At 55.8% G+C, this 24,314-nt stretch overlaps 1 protein-coding gene across 4 annotated transcripts in view; it reads left to right on the top strand.

Annotated features, from left to right (window-relative positions):
* Positions 1-24,111, top strand: part of LOC119090352 (aldehyde dehydrogenase family 3 member B1) — a 29,722-nt gene extending 5,611 nt beyond the window's left edge. Inside the window, exons 1-10 of one of the 4 annotated variants that reach the window (XM_037213152.1) lie at positions 313-439; positions 13,225-13,368; positions 14,019-14,114; positions 14,774-15,159; positions 15,481-15,711; positions 16,180-16,380; positions 17,340-17,455; positions 21,716-21,851; positions 22,806-22,956; positions 23,453-24,111. In XM_037213152.1, coding sequence (XP_037069047.1) covers positions 410-439; positions 13,225-13,368; positions 14,019-14,114; positions 14,774-15,159; positions 15,481-15,711; positions 16,180-16,380; positions 17,340-17,455; positions 21,716-21,851; positions 22,806-22,956; positions 23,453-23,494 — 1,533 coding nt within the window. In that variant the 5' untranslated portion in view covers positions 313-409 and the 3' untranslated portion in view covers positions 23,495-24,111. Of the gene's footprint in view, positions 1-312; positions 440-13,224; positions 13,369-14,018; positions 14,115-14,773; positions 15,160-15,480; positions 15,712-16,179; positions 16,381-17,339; positions 17,456-18,501; positions 18,618-20,204; positions 20,321-21,715; positions 21,852-22,805; positions 22,957-23,452 lie in introns of those variants that run through there. The other 3 variants (XM_037213151.1, XM_037213150.1, XM_037213149.1) reach the window with 3 other exon arrangements.
* Positions 24,112-24,314: the final 203 nt, after the last annotated feature.

Here is a 24,314-nt window from a genome sequence, read left to right as displayed (position 1 = left end):
ATTACCTATCGCAATCATACAGCATTCCTTCGGTCGATAACTTCCTGTCGATACCCGGCACCACACGGCGAACTGCGCCGCCCGCCCACCTCGCGCTCGCGCTGCGCCGTGCCTTTGTCTCCTCTCGTTAGACCAGGTCTGGCTGTCCTCCCCCTGCCCATGGCGTGTTGGTGCAGTTGGTGCGTGCGTCGACGCCGTGCGGCTCCCGCCGGTGGGGGGGGGGGGGGGGGGGGGTTCGACCTTGGCAGCTGACGTCATCCGGTGCGAAGGGCGGGCCCGGCCGGGGTCCGTACGGTCCGGCCGCGGCGGCGGGCGAGTCGGGCTGGGAGACGCTCCGCGGACGGTAGCTGTGTGGGGAGTGAGCCGCGTGAGGCCGCTGAACTGCCGGAGCCGCGCGCCGCACCGCACCATGACCGCCCCGACGTACGACATACCCGCGGTAAGCCGGCGAAGACGAGGCGCCGGCCCTCTGCCGGGCGATGCTGTGGAGCTGTCGGCGGCTTTGTGAGGGGCGCGTTTTTGTGCGGCGCCGTGGAGTGGTGGTAAACCCCACGAATGCTGGGAGAGCCTCGCTCGTCTCTGCTGTCGCCTCCGCTGTGGCGCAGCACACACAGCCGGTCGGCCGGCGGGCGCAGGGACGTTCGCAGGGCCGGGGCGCCGCCATGGGGAGCGGAGGGATGCTCCTGCGTGGCGCAGGGGAGGACTGAAGTTTTGATTGGCGGTGGAGTGGGGTGCTTTATTAGATGTGATGTTAGATCGCATTTAAGTCCTGGCATGACATAATTAGGCCAACCTTGATGGGTGACTGTGAAATATCCGTTATCCGTTATGTTTAATATCCGTTGTTTTTTGTTATCAAGCAAATGGTCGAGACGACCAAATGCGACCCCCACCAGCTGCCACTACCGCTTCGTTATTCAACACTCACCGACGGATTGGCGGCTGTGGTCGGCATCCTGGCATGCATAGATCACTTACATGAATGATGCCAGCAGCAGTTCCAACCATGTGATTGGACACTACGTGGTAGATGCTTTACAACTTTGCTTGTTGTGGCCGTTTTTGACTGTGCTTAACTGGTACTTTTTGGGCACGATTCGGATGACCTGCAATAAGACTTGATATATATATATATATATATATATATATATTATTATATATATATATGATACAACGTAGTTTACACAACCGTAGTTCGGGCTCATAATGACCGCTGCTGCCGATGCGCCTCTAAGCCCTAATAGCAACATCTTCGATAAACGACATGTGCTTAAACAAGCTTCATCGCTACACGCGCAGGCGGAGCGAGCTTGCGATTCGCGGTACTCCCCGTCCTCTTTGAACGGCGCAGGTGAGGAGCGTGCGCCGGCGATTCGCGGTACTCCCCGTCCTCTTTGACGGGCGCAAATGAGGAGCGTGCGCCGGCGCCGTGACGCGCCGGCCGCCGCCGGCGTGGGGCGGCCTCGGTCGCTCGTTACGGCTGTCTGCCGCGCGAGGACATCGCTGTTTGGCGGCAGCCGCGTGGCTGCGATCGGGGAGAAGTCGGGGAATCCGGGACCTGCTGGGATCGTAGCAAAGCTTGCACGAAAGAAAAGGATTTTAGGCTTTAACACGGGGCTTTGGTGGGTACCGCCAGTCAGAAGATTTTGGGTCAGGCGAGCAGGCGTGCCGAACGGTGAGCGGCAGGAGACAGTGAGGTCCGGTGTCTGTCGCGCGGTGATGGAGCACACAGCGCGGCTGGGTGGTGGGGTCGAGGGAGCAGGCTACGACGAGACGGCTATCACAATCTCTTAATCTCAAAGGGCACACTCGAATTGCCAGTGACACTGCGATGTGGTCCGTGACCTCCCACGTTATCTGGGTGCCGACAGCGGCAGTCGTTGGGTGCACCTCGGAGTCAAGGCAATCCCGGTCACTCAAAGTCCACCCTCTTTTTGAACTTATATATATATATATATATATATATATATATATATATGTATATATATATATATATATGTGTGTGTGTGTATACAATTTATATATATATATATATATATATATATATATAACTTGTACCGTTGAAATAGTACCCTTGAGGAGCGCGTTGGAATGTGATGTACTGTCAGCGCTCACCGTTGGAATATTTCAGAAGCGTTTTGGGGACAGCTTATCTGTTCTACTAACGCCATGTTAGATAAGTCCGCGGACTGTTCGCAGTGGGTGTGTCCCCATGTCCAGTCCTCTTGCTCGCCAGCGTCGGTGTTCGAAGAGACAGCGCTTGGTCGTGCAGAGCCGGTCCGGGCCGCCAGGGCCTGGGGTCATTTGCTGCAGAGCTGCTGTTAGCATGCGGGATGTCGGGCAGACGGGTACAGCACACTATCCCTGGTCATTTTTCCACTTTGATCAAGGCTTCCAGCTCCAAACGCTGTCTGTGAAACTCGGCAAGCAACTTCTGTGACCTTTTCCACCATCATGAACAGCTGACACTGCGAATCATGAACCGCCAATACGGTGTGTAGTGTGGCGCCGATCCATGTCTGCCGACACGGCCTGGTGCGCGGCGTGAGCACGGCGGCTGCGGTCGGCGCCTTCCAGCCCGCGCCGCCCAGCCTGCACCGAGACGCCCCTCGGTGGACTCAGCCGCCACCGTGCGCGCGTCTCAGCAGCTGCGGTCTGCGCCTCCCAGCCTGCACCGTCCAGCCCGTCCGGAGAGGCCCCCTCGGTAGACGCGGCTGTCGCTGCGTGCACGTCTCAGCAGCTGCGGTCTGCGCCTCCCAGCCTGCCCCGCCCAGCCTGCCCTGGGAGGCCCCCTTGGTAAACGCGGCTGTCGCTGCGCGCGCGTCTCAGCAGCTGCGGTCTGCGCCTCCCAGCCTGCCCCGCCCAGCCTGCCGTGGGAGGCCCCCTCGGTAGACGCGGCTGTCGCTGCGCGCGCGTCTCAGCGGCTGCGGTCTACGCCTCCCAGCCTGCCCCGCCCAGCCTGCCGTGGGAGGCCCACTCGGTAGACGCGGCAGTCGCTGCGCGCGCCTCTCAGCGGCTGAGCCGTCGTCATGGCCGCCCGGCGTTCTGTGTAAACAACGTGGGCCAGGGACGCAAGACGGCCGTCGTCCGTAAAAATACCCTGTCTCGCAGGCCGTCCGCCAAACAGCTCACGCTCCGTCAACTTGCGGCCAACATGGGGCGGGGGTTTATCTGAGGTGTCTTGACGTCTTCGGCAGGGTTAAAGGGAATGCTCCACAATTGAAGATATTGAAGCAGTCATCAGATGTGATAAAATAAACTCTATAACTCTGGGTATAGTTTTAAGTGATGAAGCTGCTCTAGACGACACAATTTCTTTGTGTAGTAAATATGCTCCTCAATACGTCATCGTAGCGTGCACAGCATTGATTGAGAGTCAGTGGAAGACCGTTATGTCTAAAAATCCTTTTCACAAACGCCAAATATGAACGACTTCAACAACTATATTTTCTTGGCCTTGATCACCGCATGGCCAACCTTAGTGACCTTGAAATAGTCTTCGTAATCTGCACATCTTCGTCGGCGTGTGGCTCAGAAACTAGAAGAGGTTAGGTCTGAAAAATGACAGGGCTGTGAACTGCACAGCCCTGTCGTGTTTTGATGAAAATATGGCTATTTTAGTTAAATTCCATACAAATGTGGAACATTCCCTTTAAGCACAGCACAATGCATGCAACAATCATGGTCAAGGAAAATAAAATTGTGGAGTCGTTTATATTTGTCATTCGGAAGTACGATTTCCGGACGTAACGGTCTTGAATTGGTTCCCAATCAAGGTGGTGCAGGGTACGATGACGCAATCAAGCAAGGCCGTATTGAGGAGCATATTTATTTAGCGGAGTAATTGTGTTTTCTAGAGCAGCCTTTTCTATTTTGAAGTATATCAATAGTTGCAAGTGAGCTTTTTCATCACCTTGATGCTTGCTTTTACTTATTCAAATATGGGAAATATAATATCCCTTTAAGCCCATTGTTCATTTCGCCTGTGACAAAAGCTCCATGCATGATGCCTACAACGCAGAATTCCTGGTATGGCCGGTTCGTGCACGTCAGGACCTTGAGTCGGCCTACTGAAAGGAGACGGCTGGCCGGTCGGTTTAGGCTCAAGGCGGAATGTCATTACAACATTACTTGTCTTAAATGGATGAGACGCCTTCAAAACAGACGAAACCGTACGGCCAGATCTCAAGAGATCGATTTCGTGATTTTCTATCTCTTTACCTGGTAGGATTTATCCTGCAGGTATGCACTCTGCATAGAAATGCCGTTTGTACGCTCTGTATAGAGGGTGCGGAAGGTATAACACCCTCTGTATAGAAACAATGAAGGATATTTTTCGCGAGATCAGCGTAGTCAATTCATGGCGACAGCTGATACCATTATGGCGAAGCGGCGCTGTACAGCACGCTGCTAGTCGAGATGCCAACCTTGCCAGCGACGCCTTGTAAGCGGACGCTGAAGCTGAAGCGGACGCTGAAGCGGATGCTTCTCGATGCGAGTGGCTAAGGCTGATTCTCTTGTTTTTCTATGGGTTGTGATTTTTTGTGAGCGTGTTATTGTCATTTACCATGTTTTATCTTACCCCGTGACACTGGCGTGGTATTGCCTCTTATACAGTGAGCTAGAATCGCATTTGAACTAGGGTGGGAGTTAAAAATTCCATTGCAAAAAGATCGTGGGGGAGTAAAAAAATAAATTCATAAAAGGTGGAAGTTATGTGCTAGTGACTGATGCTTCAGCAAACAAAGGCGTCTATTTAAAGTTGGCATGGACGTAGTATCATCAACCTGACAAAACTGTTTTGTTTTTAAACATATTAGGCCATTACAGTGAAACAGAATACATTAAAGCATAGTAATGTCATGACAGTGTAACAAGCATAAAAATTACGTAACATTTATAATTTGATGCTGCACTTTGCACTTCCCTTCCACAGCATTTTTTAATGCAAAACAAAGCAAAGGAATTCAACAACAAAATGATAACAGAAAATCCAACAAGCATGAAGCACAAAAAAACAAAAACAAAAACAACAACCTTGGACTCCTACACATCAGCCCATTACCAAATCAAACACAACAGACGTACCTATGGCTCCTGTTAAGATGGGATCAGGGAAAAGAAGCATTTTGTCACTGCTTCTGACAAAATACCAATGCTTATTTCCATGAAAGTAGCCCAACTATGCCTAACCTAAAGAGGCCTCACTTCATGTCATCCTGTCTAATCTGTTTGTATCAAAGCAGCAGTTGTAAGTTACTGATTCTTGCACAATTCCTATTGCCACTTGCCATGCACTTACCTAACTTAACCTAACTTAGCGTAGCCCGTAAGTTGAACATGATCTCAACTCACGTATCTGTTGACAGTAGCACTTGCGATAGAAACATGATAAAGCTCATTTTGGCTGATTTCAACTTGCATTTTTGTTAAGTTCATTTGCGTATTCTTGTTAACATCAGACAAAGTTGACAACATACAAATCAAAACGCTTTAATTCTTTTTGGACAACTTATTCTGATTGCCATGGTTAACCTCTGTCAAGGGCAATAATGGGTATGCTACATGAAACAATCCCTTCCCCAAAAGTAACAACTTTTAGATGGCCATGCCCGTTTTGCTGCTTGCCTTTTCAGCCACAGCAAAGGCATCTATTTAGGCGTGTTTATTCCCATTTAATGACAAAGTTTGAGGTGTTTGATTCACATTTTAAATGGGATGGCTTGACTTTTTGGCAGATACTGATATTTACCTCATATTATAATCGCTATGCAGCTCAGAGTATGCGTATATTAAAAATATAATGCATATATACAGTACAGCCCTTTGCCAGTCAGCAAACCATGACAACTATGGAAAACATCTGGTTGAAGCAACCATGAGGGACCACTTCAAGAAATTTGGGGCAAATGATCGATATAGGACAAAATAAACCCATTGCGTGCCTTGTAGCATCGTAATTTGCCCTATGGCAAAACTAGATGGATTAAAACAGAAAATGGCTAACTCTGGTTGCAAATCATGTGCTGAAAGCAGATAAGGTGAGCACTTGGTCCACAGAAGACCTACTGGCTCTTTCAGGGCACACTTCTTCCTGCTCCTCAAAAGAAAAAGTCAGTACCTTTCGCATGGTTTGCTGACAGACAGTCATCCCACTTCCCCCCCCCCCCCCAACTTAAAAATAAATAATGTCCGCCAACCTACGAGATAAAAATGCGAAACAAGTAAGAGGTGTGCGTGATAAACATTTCCAGAGGGCAGAATTTCGCCATCAAGTACTTATGTATTAGCTGTGTCAAGTCTGTCCCAAAGCTCTCTATGACAGCATAGGCATAGCCTCGTCAGGTAGCCTGGTGAGTTAGACGCTCAAAAGGTTTAGATTTATCGGTATTATACTCCGCTTTACAAAACAGCTAACCGACGGTTTAACAGGGTAAAATGGCGTTAAAGATAAGTTCCGTGCTTCGAATTGTCTCCTTCATTCCCTGTGAATTGTCCACTCTTGGGTGCATATTAAAACATGTTTGGGCTTCTGGCGAATTGATCCAATTTACGTATAAAATACGTGCAAGGTTGCAGCTGGAGCTTGTTACAGAGAAATTGGTCAGCATTTTAAGCAACAGCTGGTACCTTTAAAGGCGATTGGAAAGGAAGGAAGAATAAAGTGGTATCACAGTCTTAGATACCAAGAAAAACGAAAGTAGTCAAATAGGTATAAAGACTGATACTTTTTGGAAAAGTTTTGTAATCAACTGATTTGACTTTGCTCAAATGGTGATATTCATCTTGTAAATTTCATTTAGAAGACACTTCTTGAATTTTGCACTCCTGCGTTTCGGGAGTGATGCAATTTAGTGGTCAAGTTTCTTAGGGTAAAGAAATACGTTGAGTTAAACTCTCTTCCAGGCCTTGCTGTGTTTGCACCAGGCTCTGCTTTCGTGGTGTGGTGGTGAGACCAAAACATTGGGGATGCGTTAGAACCTTGTATTTGGCACACAGCTGCCGATTGTGATATATGTTGTAAACAAGCCAAACTTGATGCGTGCAAGCGGCTGGAGTCGCTGGGGTTATTAGGCTTGAGGTGCCTGGCGCCCTTGTTCTGTGCATCCACAGGCATAATTAAGATGTAGGTGAGGCAGGACATGGCCATAGGTGTCCAGGTTCTGTCGAGCCTGTTTATGCGTGGTGGTTTCAAGTGAGCTCGGTTTTGGATGACATCTGAAAACCTCAGAAACGGAAATATGGGTTTGGCATGTGCGATTAGACGATATTAGGCAGGAGTGAAAAATTCACATAAAATATGAGGAAAAGGAGTGAAAAATTCCTCCCTGTAGGGTGTTGCTTTACACCCAAAGTTAGCGATTCCAGGACACTGCACTTATAAGTGGGCGTGGCGAAAGGTGTGGTGTATGGTGTACAAGATGGAAAGATAATGCATAGATTTACAGCGCAGACGAACGCAGAACAGCAGACGCTGGCCAATCTGAACGGCCGGACTTAGCTCCCAACAGCAGACGCTGACGGGTCTGAAGAACCGGGCTTGAGCTCCCAACAGCAGACGCTGACGAGTCTGGACGGCCAGGGTTAAGGTCCCAACAGCAGAGCTGACCAATCTGACCGATCGCCACAGTCGCTGGCGATGTCACTTCCTGCAGCGCTCTCGCCGAGTTAGCGCACGTGCGGCCGACGACGCCCCCCCCCCCCCCCTCCCGCCCGACACGGCCGCACCGTTGAATGTTCACGAATGCGCCCGCTGTGCGCCCCGGCCGTCCAACGCCGGCTGCGCGGCGGCCGACCAAGGAGCCCGGCCCCCGGCCAGAGCGACGGGCCGGTGTGATACAGCGGTTGCGATTCGGCGTCACTCGAGGACGCCCGCTCCGAGGCTCTGATTACGCGGTGCACGCTTTCGTGCCCAGTCAAGTGTCGCTGATATTGACACGTGAGGTGCTTGATGCCCGCACGGCGACACCAGCGGTCTGCGCCGGCACCATCGTTCTTTTTTGCCTTGGTACATTCGGCAAGTATTTGGCCTCGTCAGCGCACACGCAAGGTCAAGCGGAGCATTGCTGGTGGCTTGAGGTTCCGGCTCGTGGTCGGTCCTCGCCGCCCGGGTCATACCGTTGCGACATGTAGCCCCCCCCCCCCCCTGACATCGGGCAGGGTTTGCACTCAGCTCTGATAGACGTCGCGCCGCTCGAGAGCAGCACAGTGAGCGCTGATGTGCCCATGATTTGCCGCGTGGTCATGATGACGATGGTGATGTCACGTGATGGCTGGTAAGGGTGCAGTTCGGCAGGAGGCCGCTGGCCCAAGCACTTAGTCGTGAGTGTACCCTGTGCATGACATGGGACATGAAAGTTTCATGACTGACTGAAATCTGACACTTGCCTATCCCCGCTTAAAACGAATAGCAGAATCGTGGCAAGCGCACTGTTACCTGTTCCATGGCATCGCTCACCATGCACCGAGGGGTGCCGCGTGGGGTCCCGGGGCACTGGCCCGGCTCGTCGCCGGACGCCGTCCGGCCCGTCGGCGTGGCCCGCGTGGCCTCCGCGCCGGCTGCCTCCCATCGGCCGACACGGAGCGGCGGGCATCGGCGCGCGGCCGCCGGCCCGCGTCCGCTGCCCTGCGGCTATGAAGCGGCCGGCCCGGCTGCCACGCGAGTTATGTGCGGCTGGTGTGCCGTTCGGTCCGGTGGGGACGGGTGGGAGCGATGGGCCGCTCCTCGGGCTTCCTCGTCTCCTCCGGCCGGGCGGGCTCACCTGACGAGCCAGGCGGGCGCGCGGCCGCCCGGCGCTGGTCAGTGGGGCAGCACGCTCCGCCGCCGGCCGGCTGAGCATGCTCGGAGAACATGTTTCGATGTTTAAAGGGAATGAATGCCTCAATTTGAAGATATTGAAGCAGGCTTCAGGTATGATCAAGTAGACTCATTTATAACTGTTGTCTTTTTTAATTTCTACGTTTAGTAAATATGTTCTTCAATACGTCATTATTTGATTGCGTCATGGATCGTTTGCATTACGTTGATGTACTGCCAAACCGGCCGTGCGAAATTGCCACTGACTTGCAGTATAAACATCGTTACGTGCGTGTGTTTTGGGCTCTTTCTCGTGGCGTTCTTGCATATTTATCCGTTACTTTAAGAAATGTACTAGCATTCACATACTGGGTTATGGCGTTTTTCTTTACTTATTCGATGACAAGTCTTTTTCCGAAATAACTAGCAAGTGAAGAAACCACGTCCAAGTTTACGCGGTTCGTGTTTAAGGTTTGCGCAGGCTGTTCTACATGGTTTGCGAGATAAGTCACATTCATTTCACGTGGTAATCGGGCGCGCGGACCCAGGTCCAATCAGCTGGGCAATAATGTTCTTCCTGGGTTGTGACGTGGCAGGCATTGCATAGCGTTGCTATGGCGCTATGCATGCTTGAATTGCCCTGAAAAAGACTGCATGAGCAAGTATGGACATATTCGCGGGCATTTTGCGGGGAAACTGAGACGTTTTAGGTCTTGAGAAGGGCGGGGTTGTGAATTACACCGAGTGATGTTCAGAATGGCTATTTCAGTTCAAAGCCTCGTTCGAATGTGGAACACTCCCTTTAAAGGGGGCTCACTTAGCGGCGCGTGGTAGGGATGCCGGATGACCTGCACGCCACGGGCATGTGGTGCGACCCCATCGTTTTAGGAATGGACAAGAATCGCAGTCCCCGTTCCGTGCCGGAAGTGGTATTAGGTCTCTTCGGAATGGTATGCGGGGGAGAAAGATACTCGCGTTCTGCAAAATAGTGCAGATAATGATGAGGCAACGTTTTTCGTAATAGGTATGGGCCGCAGTATAAGCTGGCACGATGCACACACGCACATGCCATATATATATATATATATATATATATATATATATATATATATATATATTTGGGTGTGTATGTATATGAAACAATCATTCATGGCATGTCATCGGACGAAAAAGGGATTGTGGTGACAGTGGGGAACCGTATGATCTTGAGAAGCAAGTCTTCCAGCGATTTGCTTGTGTTGAGACACTAAACTCACATGACGTGCTCGGCCCAGCACTTTTAACTGATTGTGAGCTCAAACGCCTTGAGATTTGCTTAAAACCTGTTTTTATCTAGGTTGGTGGTTGCAGATTTGTTTAACGGGTTCTGAGCGTGGGTGCCAAGGCTGGTGAAAGAGAGAGCCGTCCGGGCTTTAAAAGGTTACATGATGAACACAGACACGTTTGGGAAGGAGTTGGACAGAGCGCGTCAGGTCCCTGATGCGGCCTGAGGCTTTTGATTTCTCCTGAAAGACCACGAAAACTTCGAGAAGGGCCGTATTCAGCTGACTGTTTCGGATAAGCATGGTAGCGGTGTCGGATAAGCACGGTGTTTCGGATAAGCGCGGGCGCAGCAGTACGGCTAGCATTCACGTTGCCCTGTCCACCAGCGGCATTAACGTCAGGGGGTACAGAGGCCGGTCCAGATGGCGTGCCCACAAACCAATCAACAACACCATCTCCGTGTGCACCCAGGGGTTTGATACTCAAGGTCCGGAACGGGACGCTGCGAGAGATCGGCAAGCCCCGGCGCGGCAGCACGCCAATCTCGGAGCGGGCCGGATAGTGGACGCGGTGGAAGACGGTTGTGGACCAGACAGTGGACGCGGTGGAAGACGATTGCGGACCGGACAGTGGGCATGGTGGAAGACGATTGTGGACCGGACAGTGGACGCGGTGGAAGACGATTGTGGACCGGACAGTGGACGCGGTGGAAGACGATTGTGGACCGGACAGTGGACGCGGTGGAAGACGATCGTGGACCGGACAGTGGGCATGGTGGAAGACGACTGTGGACCGGACAGTGGACGCAGTGGAAGACGATTGTGGACCGGACAGTGGACATGGTGGAAGACGCACGGCGGCCGCTGACGGGCGACGACGCCGGAGAGCCGGCGCCGCACGCGTGGGGATGGCGTTTAGTGTGTCGGGCGCATCTTTCGGAACATCACTATGGTGTTCAAAAGGGAGGAAAATTTACCCAGAAGTACTGCATCTTGATTTCATAGTTCTTGTGTTGAACCGACGACCTTCAACATGCCAGAAAATAGTTGTCAAACGATGGGATTGTGCTGAATAACAATTACATTGACGACACTCACGCAATGCTTATTTAGCACCGCAACGTCGCTTTCCCAGTACCTCCTGTTATATTGGAAGGTCGTTAATTCAGCGCAAGGGTTTTGGTCGTAAAATGTTGAAAAACCAGTGGCTGTAGGACTCTCTTCCATGCATCATCTGGAAGTACTGCGCAGGCGGATGCTGTTGAAATTGTCCCTGAACGCGTCTGAGACGTGAGCGGGCCCTTTCAATGCTTTCCAGCCCGGCTGCGGCAGCGGTCTGCCATACCGATGGCGATGAAAGCTGGCGGGCCGGGTCTCGCTGACCTGTTTCTGTTGGAGCGCTTGTCTCCTGCGTCGCATCGTGCGCAGCCAGTACAGCTGATGTTTGACAGGCACTGCCTTGTTTTTTAGACCGCAATTCCAAGAGAATGTGTGACCGGTGCCAACGGCGCTGTCTTTTCGCGGCGAAGCAATTAGGTGCCGCTTGTTGCAGCTAATTTGATGTTCTGCAGTCAAAGTTATGGCAGGAATGTCAGCACCAGATTTGTTTTCCGCCGCGTTTTCCTCCGGTTTTTACCCTTCGTTTAAGACTTTCGCTAGACATTTTGCTTTATATTTTTTGTTTTGTCATCGTTTTGGTGTGGCGGCCGCCCCTGCTGGACGCTGACGTTCAGGCCCAAGCGCTGCGCGCACGCGTCTGCCGTCCGCCAGCGCGTGGGGCTCGGTCGCCCGCGTCGCCTGCGCTATTGACGGCGTCGGCGCAAGCTCACGTTCGCGTCGCCCCGGCGTCTCTCGGATCCGGGGCATCGATAACGGCTGTCGATGGCCGGACCTGCCTCCGAGGTCATGAGCCGTGCTGCCCTTTGCCCCCGGCCGGCGACCGCCTCGAGAAGACGGGTCCCGACGTCGGGGCGCGGACAACAGGTGACGCGTGTTAGCTAGCCTGAGCTGGGCTCGGCATGTGTGATGGGCGGTCAGGGCCTGTGGCCGTCTCGGCCCAGTCAACTACCAGGCGTATCCGCTGTTAAGGACGGCGTCCGTCTCGTTTGGCCTAAGCCATTCCAGTAGGACTCCCTTTCCGCTCGCCGCCGGGAAGGTGCGTGTGGCTTCCACCCCATGGGCGCCACTGCACGTACGTGGTGCTGCCACTGCACGTACTTCTGCCGGACGAACTGAATGGATCTGGGGTCTGAGTTCAGTCAGTCGACAGACTGCTGGTTGTAAGGACCGGGGGACTAAGTTTAGACTGTCGACAGGTGGTGCTGGTTATAGGGATCTGGGGGGACTGAGTTCAGTCGACAGATTGTGCTTGTTGACTGCCGTAACGGAGGGCAGGCGGCTTCCATTCGGGTCCTGGCGTACGCCCGCGGCTTGTGGAACCTGCTATGGTCACGGGGAACTTCGCCGTAATCTTCTGCGTGAAGCGTAATCAAGTCTGTTCTGTGACGCATGCGGGAGATTTTGTGGGATAGGTTCAGTTGGCGCCGCGCGTATGGGTAGGCTTCGCGGCATTGGACAGGCTTCTGGTGGGCCGCGACTGTGTAGGGTTTTACAGTCGACTCAGCACAGTTTTAAGTCACGTGTTAACCTTACCTTGCCTTTTTTGTGGACGCACATAAAATGCAAGGTTCATGATTAGCACAGTGCCGGTCAGCGGTCAGCACAATTTGGTGTACTCGTTTGCTCGATTTGGTTTACTTTACTTATCGCTTCGCGTGGGTCAGGCCCGTGCCACAGCGGCGTCCCTGTGTCACTCCGTGTGTGTCAGCTCCGTGCCACAGCGGCGTCCCTGTGTCACTCCGTGTCGGTCAGCTCCGTGTCACAGCGGCGTCCCTGCGCCACTCCATCTCGGTCAGCTCCGTGTCACGGCGGCGTCCCTGTGCCACTCCGTGTGTGTCAGCTCCGTGCCACAGCGGCGTCCCTGTGCCACTCCGTGTGTGTCAGCTCCGTGCCACAGCGGCGTCCCTGTGTCACTCCGTGTCGGTCAGCTCCGTGTCACAGCGGCGTCCCTGTGCCACTCCTTGCGGATCAGGCCCGTGTCACAGTGGCGTCCCTGTGTCACTCCGTGGGGTCCATACCCATCTCACAGCGCCGTCCCTGTCGCAGCTGGTGCGTGAGACCCGCGAGGCCTACAACTCGGGGCTGACGCGGGACGTGGAGTTCCGCAAGCAGAACCTGCGCGGCCTGCTGCGCTTCTACGACGAGAACAAGGAGCAGCTCATCGAAGTGCTCCACAAGGACCTCAGGAAGGTGGGGAGGGGACCGCCGACGCCCGGTGTGCGCGTGACCGGGGCAGCTGTGGTCAGATGCCGCCGACATTTGGCCAGCGGTTGTGGTTGTACGGATCGTGGGGGTGCTATCGGGTGTAGAGCGAGCCCTGGTGCAAGCCGTTTTTGCCTGAGGATCAAAACGGGGGACGATGTCCATGCTGTCGGGTGTCTAAGCTGCGAAGAGAAGGGGAGGACACTTTGGCTCTTATGGTTTGCGAGATCGCTTTGGTGTTACTGGCCTTTCAGAAGAAATTTGCAATCCATTTGTAGGAGCTAAATGAAAATTACATCGATATTGTTACCCTTGTTGCAGCTGGCGGCGTTCTGTAGTCGAAATTGTCCACACGGACGCATGCTGGGCCGGCGTCGTTCGTTGTAACCAGCACGTTGCTGCATATTTCGCCAGCAGCTAGTTCTGCCTTCTACTCCCTGGTGTCTCACGTGCTCTGGAATATGCAGGAACACGTGCTCAACATTTGGGCGCATTTCTGCGACTTGCGCTTGCGCTTTTGCCTTACATGCGCCCGCGTTTGTGCAATACTCGTGTGGGATTCGTACAATGGCCTTGTGGGATGTGTTCTGATCCGCTATGGTATCGCGAACGTGCTGACGCCGGCGGTTTTTGCACAGCATGCATTCGAGGCGATGCTCACAGAAGTCAACTACCTCGTCAATGATGTCAAGACGATGCTCAACAACGTGGACGAGTGGTCAAAACCGAAAGCCGTGAGTTGGCCATTGTGTATGTTTCCTACCGCACAGTTTTGTTGTGATACGTTGTCGGGGCCCAAGAGTCGGCTGGCTTTGCTACTGCCTGTAGGATATCGCGCAGTATTTGGTCGCGCGACGCGTCTTAGCAGACTTCACGCGCTGCAGCGAACTAAGCCGTGATTGTTGCATGGACTTCCCATCCGTCGTAAAGGACGTTTAAAGGACGCCGATTAAAGTATACGCTTGAGTTGAAATGACACCTAATGTTTCAGAAAGCATCATTCTTGTGTAGGCTAGTAATTCTTGCAGAATTGTCTCAACTGCCGTGTTTTGTTGATGGGGTCAGCCTTCTCGATGTCACATTTCGCTGCGGGGCCAGCCACGAGTAAGGCCTCAGGCCGAGCCGGTCTTTATATTAACTAACCAGACATCGGGCAGGCTTAGCGACCCGGCTGGGCACTGCCTGACCTGTCGTTCCGTTAGCCGGCTCAGCAATCCGTCTCGGCATTCGCTGATGATAGTGATTGACTGATGACTCCCTCCTGGCCGTGGCACGACGTTCTTGCCGCCGCGCCAGCCGTCCGCACGGGTGACGCGCCGGCGCCCGTCCGTTCCGACGGTGGCGGGCGCCACTAACGCCGCGCCGCTGACGCCGCGCTGTCCGCCGTCGTCAGGTGCAGCGCAGCCTGGCCACCATGCTGGACCGGCCGTACGTGCTGCCCGAGCCGTACGGCGTGGTGCTGGTGATGGGCGCCTGGAATTACCCGCTGCAGCTGTCCCTGGTGCCGGTCAGCGGCGCAATCGCCGCCGGCAACTGCGTGGTCATCAAGCCGTCCGACCTGTCGCCGGCCACGTCCGCCTTCCTGGCCGAGGCGCTGCCGCGCTACCTGGACCGCCGCTGCTTCCCGGTGGTGTGCGGCGGCATCCCAGAGAGCCAGCAGCTGCTGCAGGAGCGCTTTGACTACATCTTCTACACGGGCAGCTCGGCCGTGGGCAAGATCGTGCGCGAGGCGTCCAACCGGCACCTGACGCCCGTCACGCTGGAGCTGGGCGGCAAGAGGTAGGCATGGCGCGGGGAGCTCCGGTGGGTGGGGGGGGGGGGGGGGGGGGTCGTCTCGATGTGCTGGTGACGCCTGGGCGTGGTCTCTCTTGTTGCCACCTACCCGCCACGCCACGCTCCGGCAGTCATAATGCCTGCTTCGACCGTGCTCTCCACGTCTAGGGGCGCTTCGCTTGGTCCTCGTAGCGGTGGTTACGAGTTACGACTGTGGCCATCCATGTGCTGGCGACTGGTTCTCCCCGGTGCCAGCGCTGGCCTGACCTGATCGGACCCGGCTGGACCCGGCCAGACCTGACCTTACCTGATGGTCTGCCTCCGCAGCCCGGTGTATCTGGACGACTCGGTCAACATGGACTACGCGGTGCGGCGCATCCTCTGGGGCAAGGTGATCAACCTGGGCCAGACATGCATCGCGCCCGACTACCTGCTCTGTAACAAGGCGACCGAGGCGCGCTTCCTGCGCCAGGCCAAGCAGGTGCTGCACGAGTGGTTCGGCGGCAAGCCCGAGGACGCCTCGGAGCTCGGCCGCATCGTCAACAAACGACACTTCGAGTGAGAGGCGACGCTTGGGCGGACAAGGGGGGTGGGGGTGGGGGGTGATGGTTAATTACGGAATATGGGACGTGAACCCACCCATAAGCGGAAGGAGCAGGAGAGGGGGTTGGAGGGCAGCGTGCGCTGGTTGGCTAAGGTCATGACTGCCCATCCTGGTTTGGTGGAGGGAGGTATTTGTCGTGTTCGGGACGGATGACGATGGTCTTCACAGAGGGTCTTGGTGGCTGCTGCTGTCTCGGAGTGGCCCGCTTTGTCACCGTCACCGTCGGCTGGTGGTTGTTGGTTATCCATCGCCACGCGGCGGGCATGAGGCAGAGGTTCTGCCCCGTTTTGCGCCCAGCGCTGGTTTGGGCTGGTCGTGACAACGTGCAGGGCGACGCGCACTCGGGCGGCGCGCGCAGGACCACTTTCGGTGGCCGCGTGTCTCCGTGTGGGGCGGTGACCGGACCCGGCCCGGGACGGCAGGCGGATCAAGAAGCTGATGGAGAGCAGCGGCACGGTGGCGCTGGGCGGCCGCTGCTTCGCCGGCGACAACTTCATCGAGCCGACGGTGCTGACGGACGTAAAGGCCGACGAGCCGGTGATGCAGGAGGAGATCTTCGGCCCGCTGCTGCCCATCGTCACCGTGCAGACGCCTGCAGAGGCCATCGACTTCATCAACAGTCGGTGGGTAGACTCGGCGGGGGAGGGTGTCACCACCGCTGCCGTCGCCGGCCTCTGGACCCCAGTTCCTGTTTGGCGGATTAGACTTTTCGTGTTTTGGGCGTGTAAAATGGCGCCGAACAGAAGTGTGTCGCAGTAAAATTTAAGGCGTGGTTACGTCCATGGGCGGGATGGGGCGGGGGCGGGGATGTTGGAGGAGCATTACGTGTGAGAGGGGACCGGCTGTGCTTTGGTGTCCCCGCTGTGGTCGGTCATACGTGTGCGATGCTGAGGGCCCCAGCGGTCACGTGCGTTGTGAAATTACCCCAACGATGTCGTGGTTGGGAAGGATGCTGGGACGACCTAGCGCTCCAAGCGCTGGCGTGTGTGGGTGGTGGGAGCGTAGTGTTTGTATCAGAACAGTGCCAGAGTCATGCGACGGCTGGGAGGATGAGGGTGTGTTCGGCAGTGTAGGGAGAGGGAGAGACCAAGGGTGGATGGTTCGGGGGTATACATGATGCATTTAGTCAGGCGCTAAGCACGACTGGTTATGTGGCTTGGCGGCACTCTGGCTTTGCTGAATGTCGTATCCATAGTTTTTCCTATTTTGCGTGCTCTTACGCTCAGTTCACGTGCTGATGTCCATTGAGACGTTTTGTTTGAATGAATGTTATGACGTCATGCCTGTGAGAGTCGCTCACTAGACAGCGTCGCACGCAGCGTTCCTCTTTACTCCTCTCAGCGTCATCCCAACACCAGCACCATCGCCTTGACGCCCTCGGGAACCGTCCCTGGTGTTGGCTTCCCCCGCTTTGACCTCTCAACAGCCCCACAATACTTCTGACCGCTCAAAACAAGGTGACGGCCTTCCGCCCGGGCTCTGAGCATTCGTAGCATCGGTGGCAGACATCTCTCGCTCCCCGGACCGCCGGCCGTCCGTGACCCGCCGCCCGCCCGCTCACATCCGCCGCGTAACCTTGCAGAGAAAAGCCCCTAGCATTCTACATTTTCACGCGCCAAAAGGCCACGGAAACCTTCCTGCTCGAGAACACCACCGCCGGCGGCGTCACCGTCAACGATACCCTGTTCCACATCGGAGGTATGTGCGCCGCCCGGCCCGCCGCTTGCCTCGCACGCGCGCCGCTCGCACTGCACTCTGCATGCTGCGCACTTCTCCGTCCGCCTCGCAGCACTCAATGCGCCGCAGCTCCGCCCGCCTGCCTGCCCGCCTGCTTCCCTGCCTGCCTGCCTGCTGCCTGTCTGCCTGCCTGCTTGCCTGCGCGTCCGTCCCTGCGTCCATCAGTGTGTCCGGGACCCGCAGGGGCTGGGGTGGTGCCGCTGCCCGGCTGGCGTCGGGGAAGCGACGTCCGCGCTCCGAGCGAGGTCGGCCGTCACTGGGGCGGGGCAGATCACCCCGAGCCGCAGAGGTCACGGCCGTCGGGCACGCGTCACCCGGCGGAGGGGTCAGAGGTCGCACGTGCAGCTGAGCAGCTGCACTGCCTTCGGCGACGGCCTGGGTTGGTTGGCGCGCCGTCGTGATGCCGATAAATTTTGAGGCAATGATAGCTCGTGATGGTCACTGTCTGTGGCGGTCTGCTGACGCCGTCACGCATTGTTGTGGACTGTAATATCGTTCCCCTGAGCAGAACATGGGTGAACGGTCACATCGAAATGTAACCTCCGCCCGAGTAGCACGGCGTGTACAAACGCGCCTCTAATGGATCGGTGTCGCTGCACGGCGTCACTCGGACTCTGCCGGGGGAGGCGAAGCTCGCGCGGTCACCGGCGGCCGGTAGACATGGCCCGGTGTCGCGGCCACCGGCGGCCGGCAGACCTGGCTCAGTGTCGCGGCCGCCGGCGGCCGGCAGACTGGCCGGTGTCGCGGCCACCTGCTGCCGACAGACCTGGCTCGGTGTCGCGACCACCATCTGCCGGCAGACCTGGCTCGGTGCCGCGGACGTCGCCCGCCTGGTGTGACCGCGGCCTGAGGGCGTGGGTATGACCCCGGCGCGATCCGCCGGTGTGGGGCGCCCGGCCCAGGCGTGTGGGTGTGCCTATGGTGCGGCGGTCCCCGGCGACGAGGAGGAGGGGCGGTGGGGTCTACCCGGCTCGGGCCGGGCTGATGGGGCCGCCGCGTGCCTGCAGAGAGCGGCCTCTGGCGGCGTACTTTTTCACCAGCGACGTGCCGACGCAGCAGCAGTTCCTGCAGCGCACCTCCACGGGCAGCGTCTCCTTCAATGAGACGCTCATCCACTACGGAGGTAACATCCCGCCCTCCGTGGGTGGGGGGGGGGGGGTCTCAGTCGTGAGAGGCCTTGCACTTCTTCTGAGGAGGTGCGGCCCGCGAGCATGCAGTCAGCAGCGGGAAGTCGGAGCAGGAGGAGGAGCTGGTAGCAGGCAGACGTTAGAACGGCGGCGGCGTCCCTGAACAAAGACGTGATGGTGTATACCGCGTCAGGTGTAGCCCATACCGTAGAACAGAAGAGCGGCAGTGTAGGTTTCTCACCAACTACGCTCACTGTGAGAAGCCTGGGCCAGAAATTACGCTCGCTGTGAGAGGCGTGGTCAAGAAAGTACGTCCGCTGCGAGAAGCTTGGTCAAGAAGTCTTCCGAGGAACCGCTCAGATGCAGGACATCCTCATTCGCCCACTGTCGCTTACCATACCCCGCGCCTGAGAGTGCGCCTGGTGGATGGTGATTACAGCTACCACACGTTCACATGCCTTATCACTCGCTGTGCCAAAGCTTGGCTCAGCGCGGCAGGTGGAGGCTGACACTACGACCGTCCATCCTCTCCTTCTGCGCCACGGTTCGGTCTGGGGAAGGTGGCTGATACACTCACGTAGTCCACCTCGCACACCCTACACTTTACATATGCTTCACCGGGCAGGCCGTCGAACTAGCCCCACTCGAGGGAGCCCGTTGGGTTGGCTCCACTCGAGGGAGCCCGCCGGGCAGGCTCCACTCGAGAGCCCACGGGGCTGGCTCCACTCGAGGGAGCCCGCTCGGCGGGGATGCCGCGATGTCGCGGCTCTGGTGGCCGACGCTGCGGTGACGGCGGTGTCGGGCGTGCGGGAAAGGTGCGGCGTCAGACGGCCGGGCCCGGCCGATGTCTGGTCAGTTAGCGGCCCATCCAGTAGACTCACTCAGCCACCCTGACATCCGCCGCCCCGCCCGGACCTGTTCCAGACGCGCGGCTCCAAACCCGGGAGTCGCACTGATGGACCAACCTGTCAAATCCACCGCTTACCTGTACAACACGATGCAATCACCTTCGTTTTAACGGTCTTCTATGTCAATGGCTTGGGTTGTTAGCTGCAAGCCTCTCTTCCAGCTGCGTGAATCTCATCTCGACACCCAGACCTTTAAAAGCGCTTAAATCCGCGTCAACTGGGCTACTAGTACCGCCTATCATCCTACGCGTTCGACATACATCTTCTACCTTTCCTCATTGCATACACGAGGCCTGAATTTCCGTGTCAGTCATTCCTCTGCCTCTCCGCATTGAGTCCTCTCAGTCGTTTGTTTCGCATGGCTCGTCCTGAATCCTTCCTGGTGCTTCCTCACTGTGTTTAAGCCAGCCCTCCCTCCCCCCTCCCCCCCCCCCCCCCCACGTCCTGCTGCCTGCCGCCCCGCGCCCTCCACCTCCACCTTCCTCTCCTTTGTGACCCACCCAGTCACATGGCTCCGCAGCCGCACTCCGGTCCAGAAGATGGCACGCCTCCGCCGTCCGCCTCCACGTCCCGCGACAAGGGTCTATCCCTGCGAGGATCCCCGCGCGGGCGTGTCGGGCTGCTGGCCAGCGGGCGGTGACGGACGCGCGGCGCCGGCCGGACGGTCTGTTCTAGGCCGGCGCCGCTGGCGCTGTACGTGTTCACGCGCGACGCGGCTGTGACGGACCAGTTCATCCGCCAGACGTCATCCGGCGGCGTCACCACCAATGACGTGCTCGTGCACATGGCAGGTACGGCGGCCGGCGGTGGCGCCAGCGCTCGCCGGTGCCGGCCCGACGCGGCTTCGCTCAGCTGGCGGAGCGTTCGCCTGCGGCCGCGCGTGGAAAGTCGGGCGCTCGAGGCTCTGCCAGCCGATCGTTTCATTTAAAGTTTCGCTACCCTGCCTTAAGCCACATGGCGTCGCGGTGCAAGTTTGAAGAATGTTTCTTTTGAGTTCTGGATCGTAATTGCTATTGTTGTGTCGGGCTGGGGGCCGATATTAAAGTTAGTGAACACTGACGTTCTTCTGTGTTGCATTTAAAGTTCAAATTTCACTATTTACACCCGAAATGATACCGGCGAGCACCGATACACTGAGCGATCGAGCGCTCTGGAATGCACGTCCGTCAGTCCCATGAGGGGCGTCGCTTCCGGTCGACCTCGGCCTTGGAGATAAGAAGAGGCGGCCACTGCTGGCTGCGGTGTCATCCCGCAGTTTGTGGGGATGCATATGAACAGTGTGAACTTGGGTGATTGCTGGATGGTAGCGTCCTCATGGGATCTGTGACGTCATTCGTGTGACGTTATGGCATCTGTGACGTCACGGGGCTTTGTGCAACGGAGGATTCTCGTGGACGTCTGCTTTGACGTGCACGGGAAGGTAGTCAACACGGCAGAGGTGGGAAACGGGTAGCAAGTCGCACTAGATGCTGTAAGGTATCGCGGTAGTTGCCTTAGCCGCGTGTCCGCATATGTGTACCTAGCACTGGCTTCAACGCGAGAGGTAAGTGCTCACCTTCACGGCAGGTAATGGGTTGTACCCGGCAAGCTTGCGTGTGGCCCCCAATGGCGCTTCGTGTCACATGAAACTAGCACTGCATTTCAATTCAAAGATACTCTGTCTTTGAATGGAATGGATGCGTATGTGTATGTGAGACATTTTCAGTAATAATACACCATCATACAGACGCATTGACGGTGGCTTCAGTGGACCAGATGGTGCTGGTAGACATGCAATGTACAAAAAGTTCAAACCCTTGAAGTTTCCACGCGTGGTGCCCGGTGATAATCTCCGATTTGAATGTATATTTTTACCGTGATGCTTTGTATATCTGGCAGATTAACCAGTAACTCAACCCCGCCCCTCGGCCGCGCTGCGTCTCCATAGATCATGCGTGTTATTGAAAATGCTGAAAACTGGTGGCTTAAGGGTGCTTGTGTATTTTGATTGGCATCTCATGCTTTTTGGTCCCACATTTTGTCTAGTCCTGTTTGCCTCAACCTGCCGTCAACCGTCTGTGTGTTGTTCCCCGACGTGGCGAGCAGTTGAGCTGCTGTTAACCGTTTGTGTTCCATTCCGTAACGTACTGAGCAGTCGAGGAGCTGCCGTTAACCGTCTGTGTGTTCTCCCCTGCCGTGTCGAGCAGTTGAGGAGCTGCCGTTCGGCGGTGTAGGGACAAGCGGCATGGGCGCCTACCACGGCAAGTTCTCGTTCGACACCTTCACCCACTACAAGCCGGTGCTGGAGCGCAACTACAACCCGCTGGTGGAGAAGCTGTGCTCGTGAGTTGATACCGTGCGCCGTATGGGCCGAAAACAGGCACCCTTCTGTTCAGGATCCAAATACGCAGGAATGGATTGTGCGGGGTATGGAAGGGGTGCAATTTGGCGGAAGGGAGATGCTTTCTCATAGTGCAAGTACAATGTACATACCCAGCATAGCGTTATATAAGAAAGGAAGGCTTACAGATACTATTTTCTTGGCATTACGAGTTAAAAGTTCTTGTGTAAAGGTAACGACCTTCAACGGCCTTGGAAGTGCTGGTTAAACGACGCTGTAGTGCTAAATAGCGATAATATCGACGGTACTCAATGTTTCGAGCTGCGCTCGTCCTCGAAGAGTCAACAGTCCGTCTGGAAGATAAGCACAGCTCGAAGCGTTGAACACCGTCATTGTAACCGTTATTAAGCACTACGTCACTAAATCGGCACCTCCTGGTGTATTAAGGACGTGAACTCTATATAAGGACTCAGAACTCGTAATCCAGCATAACTGCTACCACAGCTGGTTTGAGCAACGCCTCGTTTCGACCGCGTTTCCACCGGTTCCTGTAACGCCTTGTTTCCACATTTCTGCACGTACGAGATGCCATGAAGTGGAATCCTCTACGTTTCATCTCAAACTTGCCCCCCGAGTACCCATGCTATGCGTGAAATGATGTAGTTTTATGGGTCGTTGCTCTCCTACCAGGCAATATCTGGGATGATTCCGAGCATCGCTCGCCCGAACGGCCTGTGGGTTTAACCCATGTTAACAAATGCCAACGGTTACACACCCCTCTGCAGAACTCTCCACCACCGTCGCTTGCTCGGTGCCTTTCAGTTCAGTATTCCTGACCTGCTTGCAGTGTAACCCACTGCATAACAAAGCCCTGCGCCTATCTCGCGTGGCCTCGACGTGTTCCGCCCGGGCACCTGGCATCCTCACTCTTCTTCCTCCGATGCTGCTGCCGGCAGGGTGCGCTACCCGCCGTACACCAAGGCCAAGATGCAGCGGGCCAAGCAGCTGCTGAAGAACCCCAAGATGCCCAGCCTGACGCCGCTCAAGTACCTGCTGACGTTCAGCTTCGGCGTCGCCTCCGTGTTTGCTCTCAAGGCTGCCGCCAAGGTACGCCGTGCCGTCGCGCTGCGTCGCACAGGGCACTGTGACGTCATACAACGTGCGTGACGTCACGCGGAACCCGAGGCTGGTGTTGTGAGACGATCAGGTCTGATGTGTGACAAGTCTGGTTGGGGCTGGAGGGGAGGGGGAGGGGGAGAAGCAGCTGGAAGGCGACGGTGGGGCTGCGGTCGATGTTTGAGCGTCTGTTCGGGGTGGGCGCTCACGCTGCTAGGTGGATACTCGTGGCGGTGTTTCGTTCGCGGTGCACGTGCCGTGATGTCGCGGTGTTGTACAGCAGAGACGATCGTTTCTCGGGGTGTGCGGTGTCGATGTCGCGATCCTCGCATGTTTATAAAGGTCGGGGTTAATGCTACGTTTGTGGAGTGGGGGAGGGGGTGAAGAGACACGAGGACCCATTGCAGAAATTTAGTTTCGCGCTCCTGCTTTTTCTTGAAAATGTTGTGTCTTACGCGCAGTTAACACAGCCTGTCTATATTTGCAGAGATTTGGGTTCGACGAGGACCTTCCGGCCGTTCTCCAGTGATCGGCAGAGCCGGCATCAGCACTGGCCCGCTCCACAGACCCCGAGTCATCGTTCGAATCGCCGTACGCCGGGGCCGAACGCTGCGCAGAGACCGCTCCCACACTGCCGATGTTTCATCTATTTGTGGCGCGGACTCTTCCCCAGGCGCTCCGTGAGTTAGTCATTAGCCATTGTCGCTGCCCCTGCGTGTTGGAATTATATTTTCCTGTGGGTGCTGAAAACCAAGACCAGTGCTGTACGTGAGACCAGTGCTGTCTGAGTAAACATGCACTCTTATAGCGTGGCTTCTGGTCGCCTATATTGTGCAGCCGGTAGCCAGGCGAACACATTTCTAGATACCTCAGTGAGGTATTGCCAACTCGAAACGAAATACAGTGAAAACAGACTTCACGCGATGGCGAGGATCGGATGGTTCGTGTTTAAACCGTATTTGAACCACCAGTGCATCGGTGTAGCGCTACCAGCAACCGCTTGCGGGGATCAAGCAAGCCGTAGGTACTGATGCAGGTCCAAAGGTTTTTTTTTTCGCTGTGATTGGTTGGAATTGTCAAGGGGCGCTCTTGTAAGCGTACGGGAATTACGTTATGTCGTTTGTGTAAATACAGTGACCGACTGGATGCTTTCGTTTTCCTTGCGGTATGTTTCGGATTTGTACGGCTGGATTCACTTGCGAGCAGTCATTTGTCGACTACTGGCGGATCCGGGGCAGGCCGATGAGGGTACGGCCGTTTCCAAGACCGTGGACCGCGGATACTGAGTACTGACGCCCAACGACCGGTGCGGCGCTGACGCGTGCTCATCTAGAACTGACAGATCCGTG

This window comes from Pollicipes pollicipes, unplaced genomic scaffold, assembly GCF_011947565.3.
Source record: "Pollicipes pollicipes isolate AB1234 unplaced genomic scaffold, Ppol_2.1 Scaffold_3087;HRSCAF=3621_pilon_pilon_pilon, whole genome shotgun sequence".
Lineage (NCBI taxonomy): Eukaryota > Metazoa > Arthropoda > Thecostraca > Pollicipedomorpha > Pollicipedidae > Pollicipes > Pollicipes pollicipes.
The sequence above is the reverse complement of the archived record's forward strand: the minus strand, read 5'-3'. Positions and strand labels throughout refer to the sequence as shown.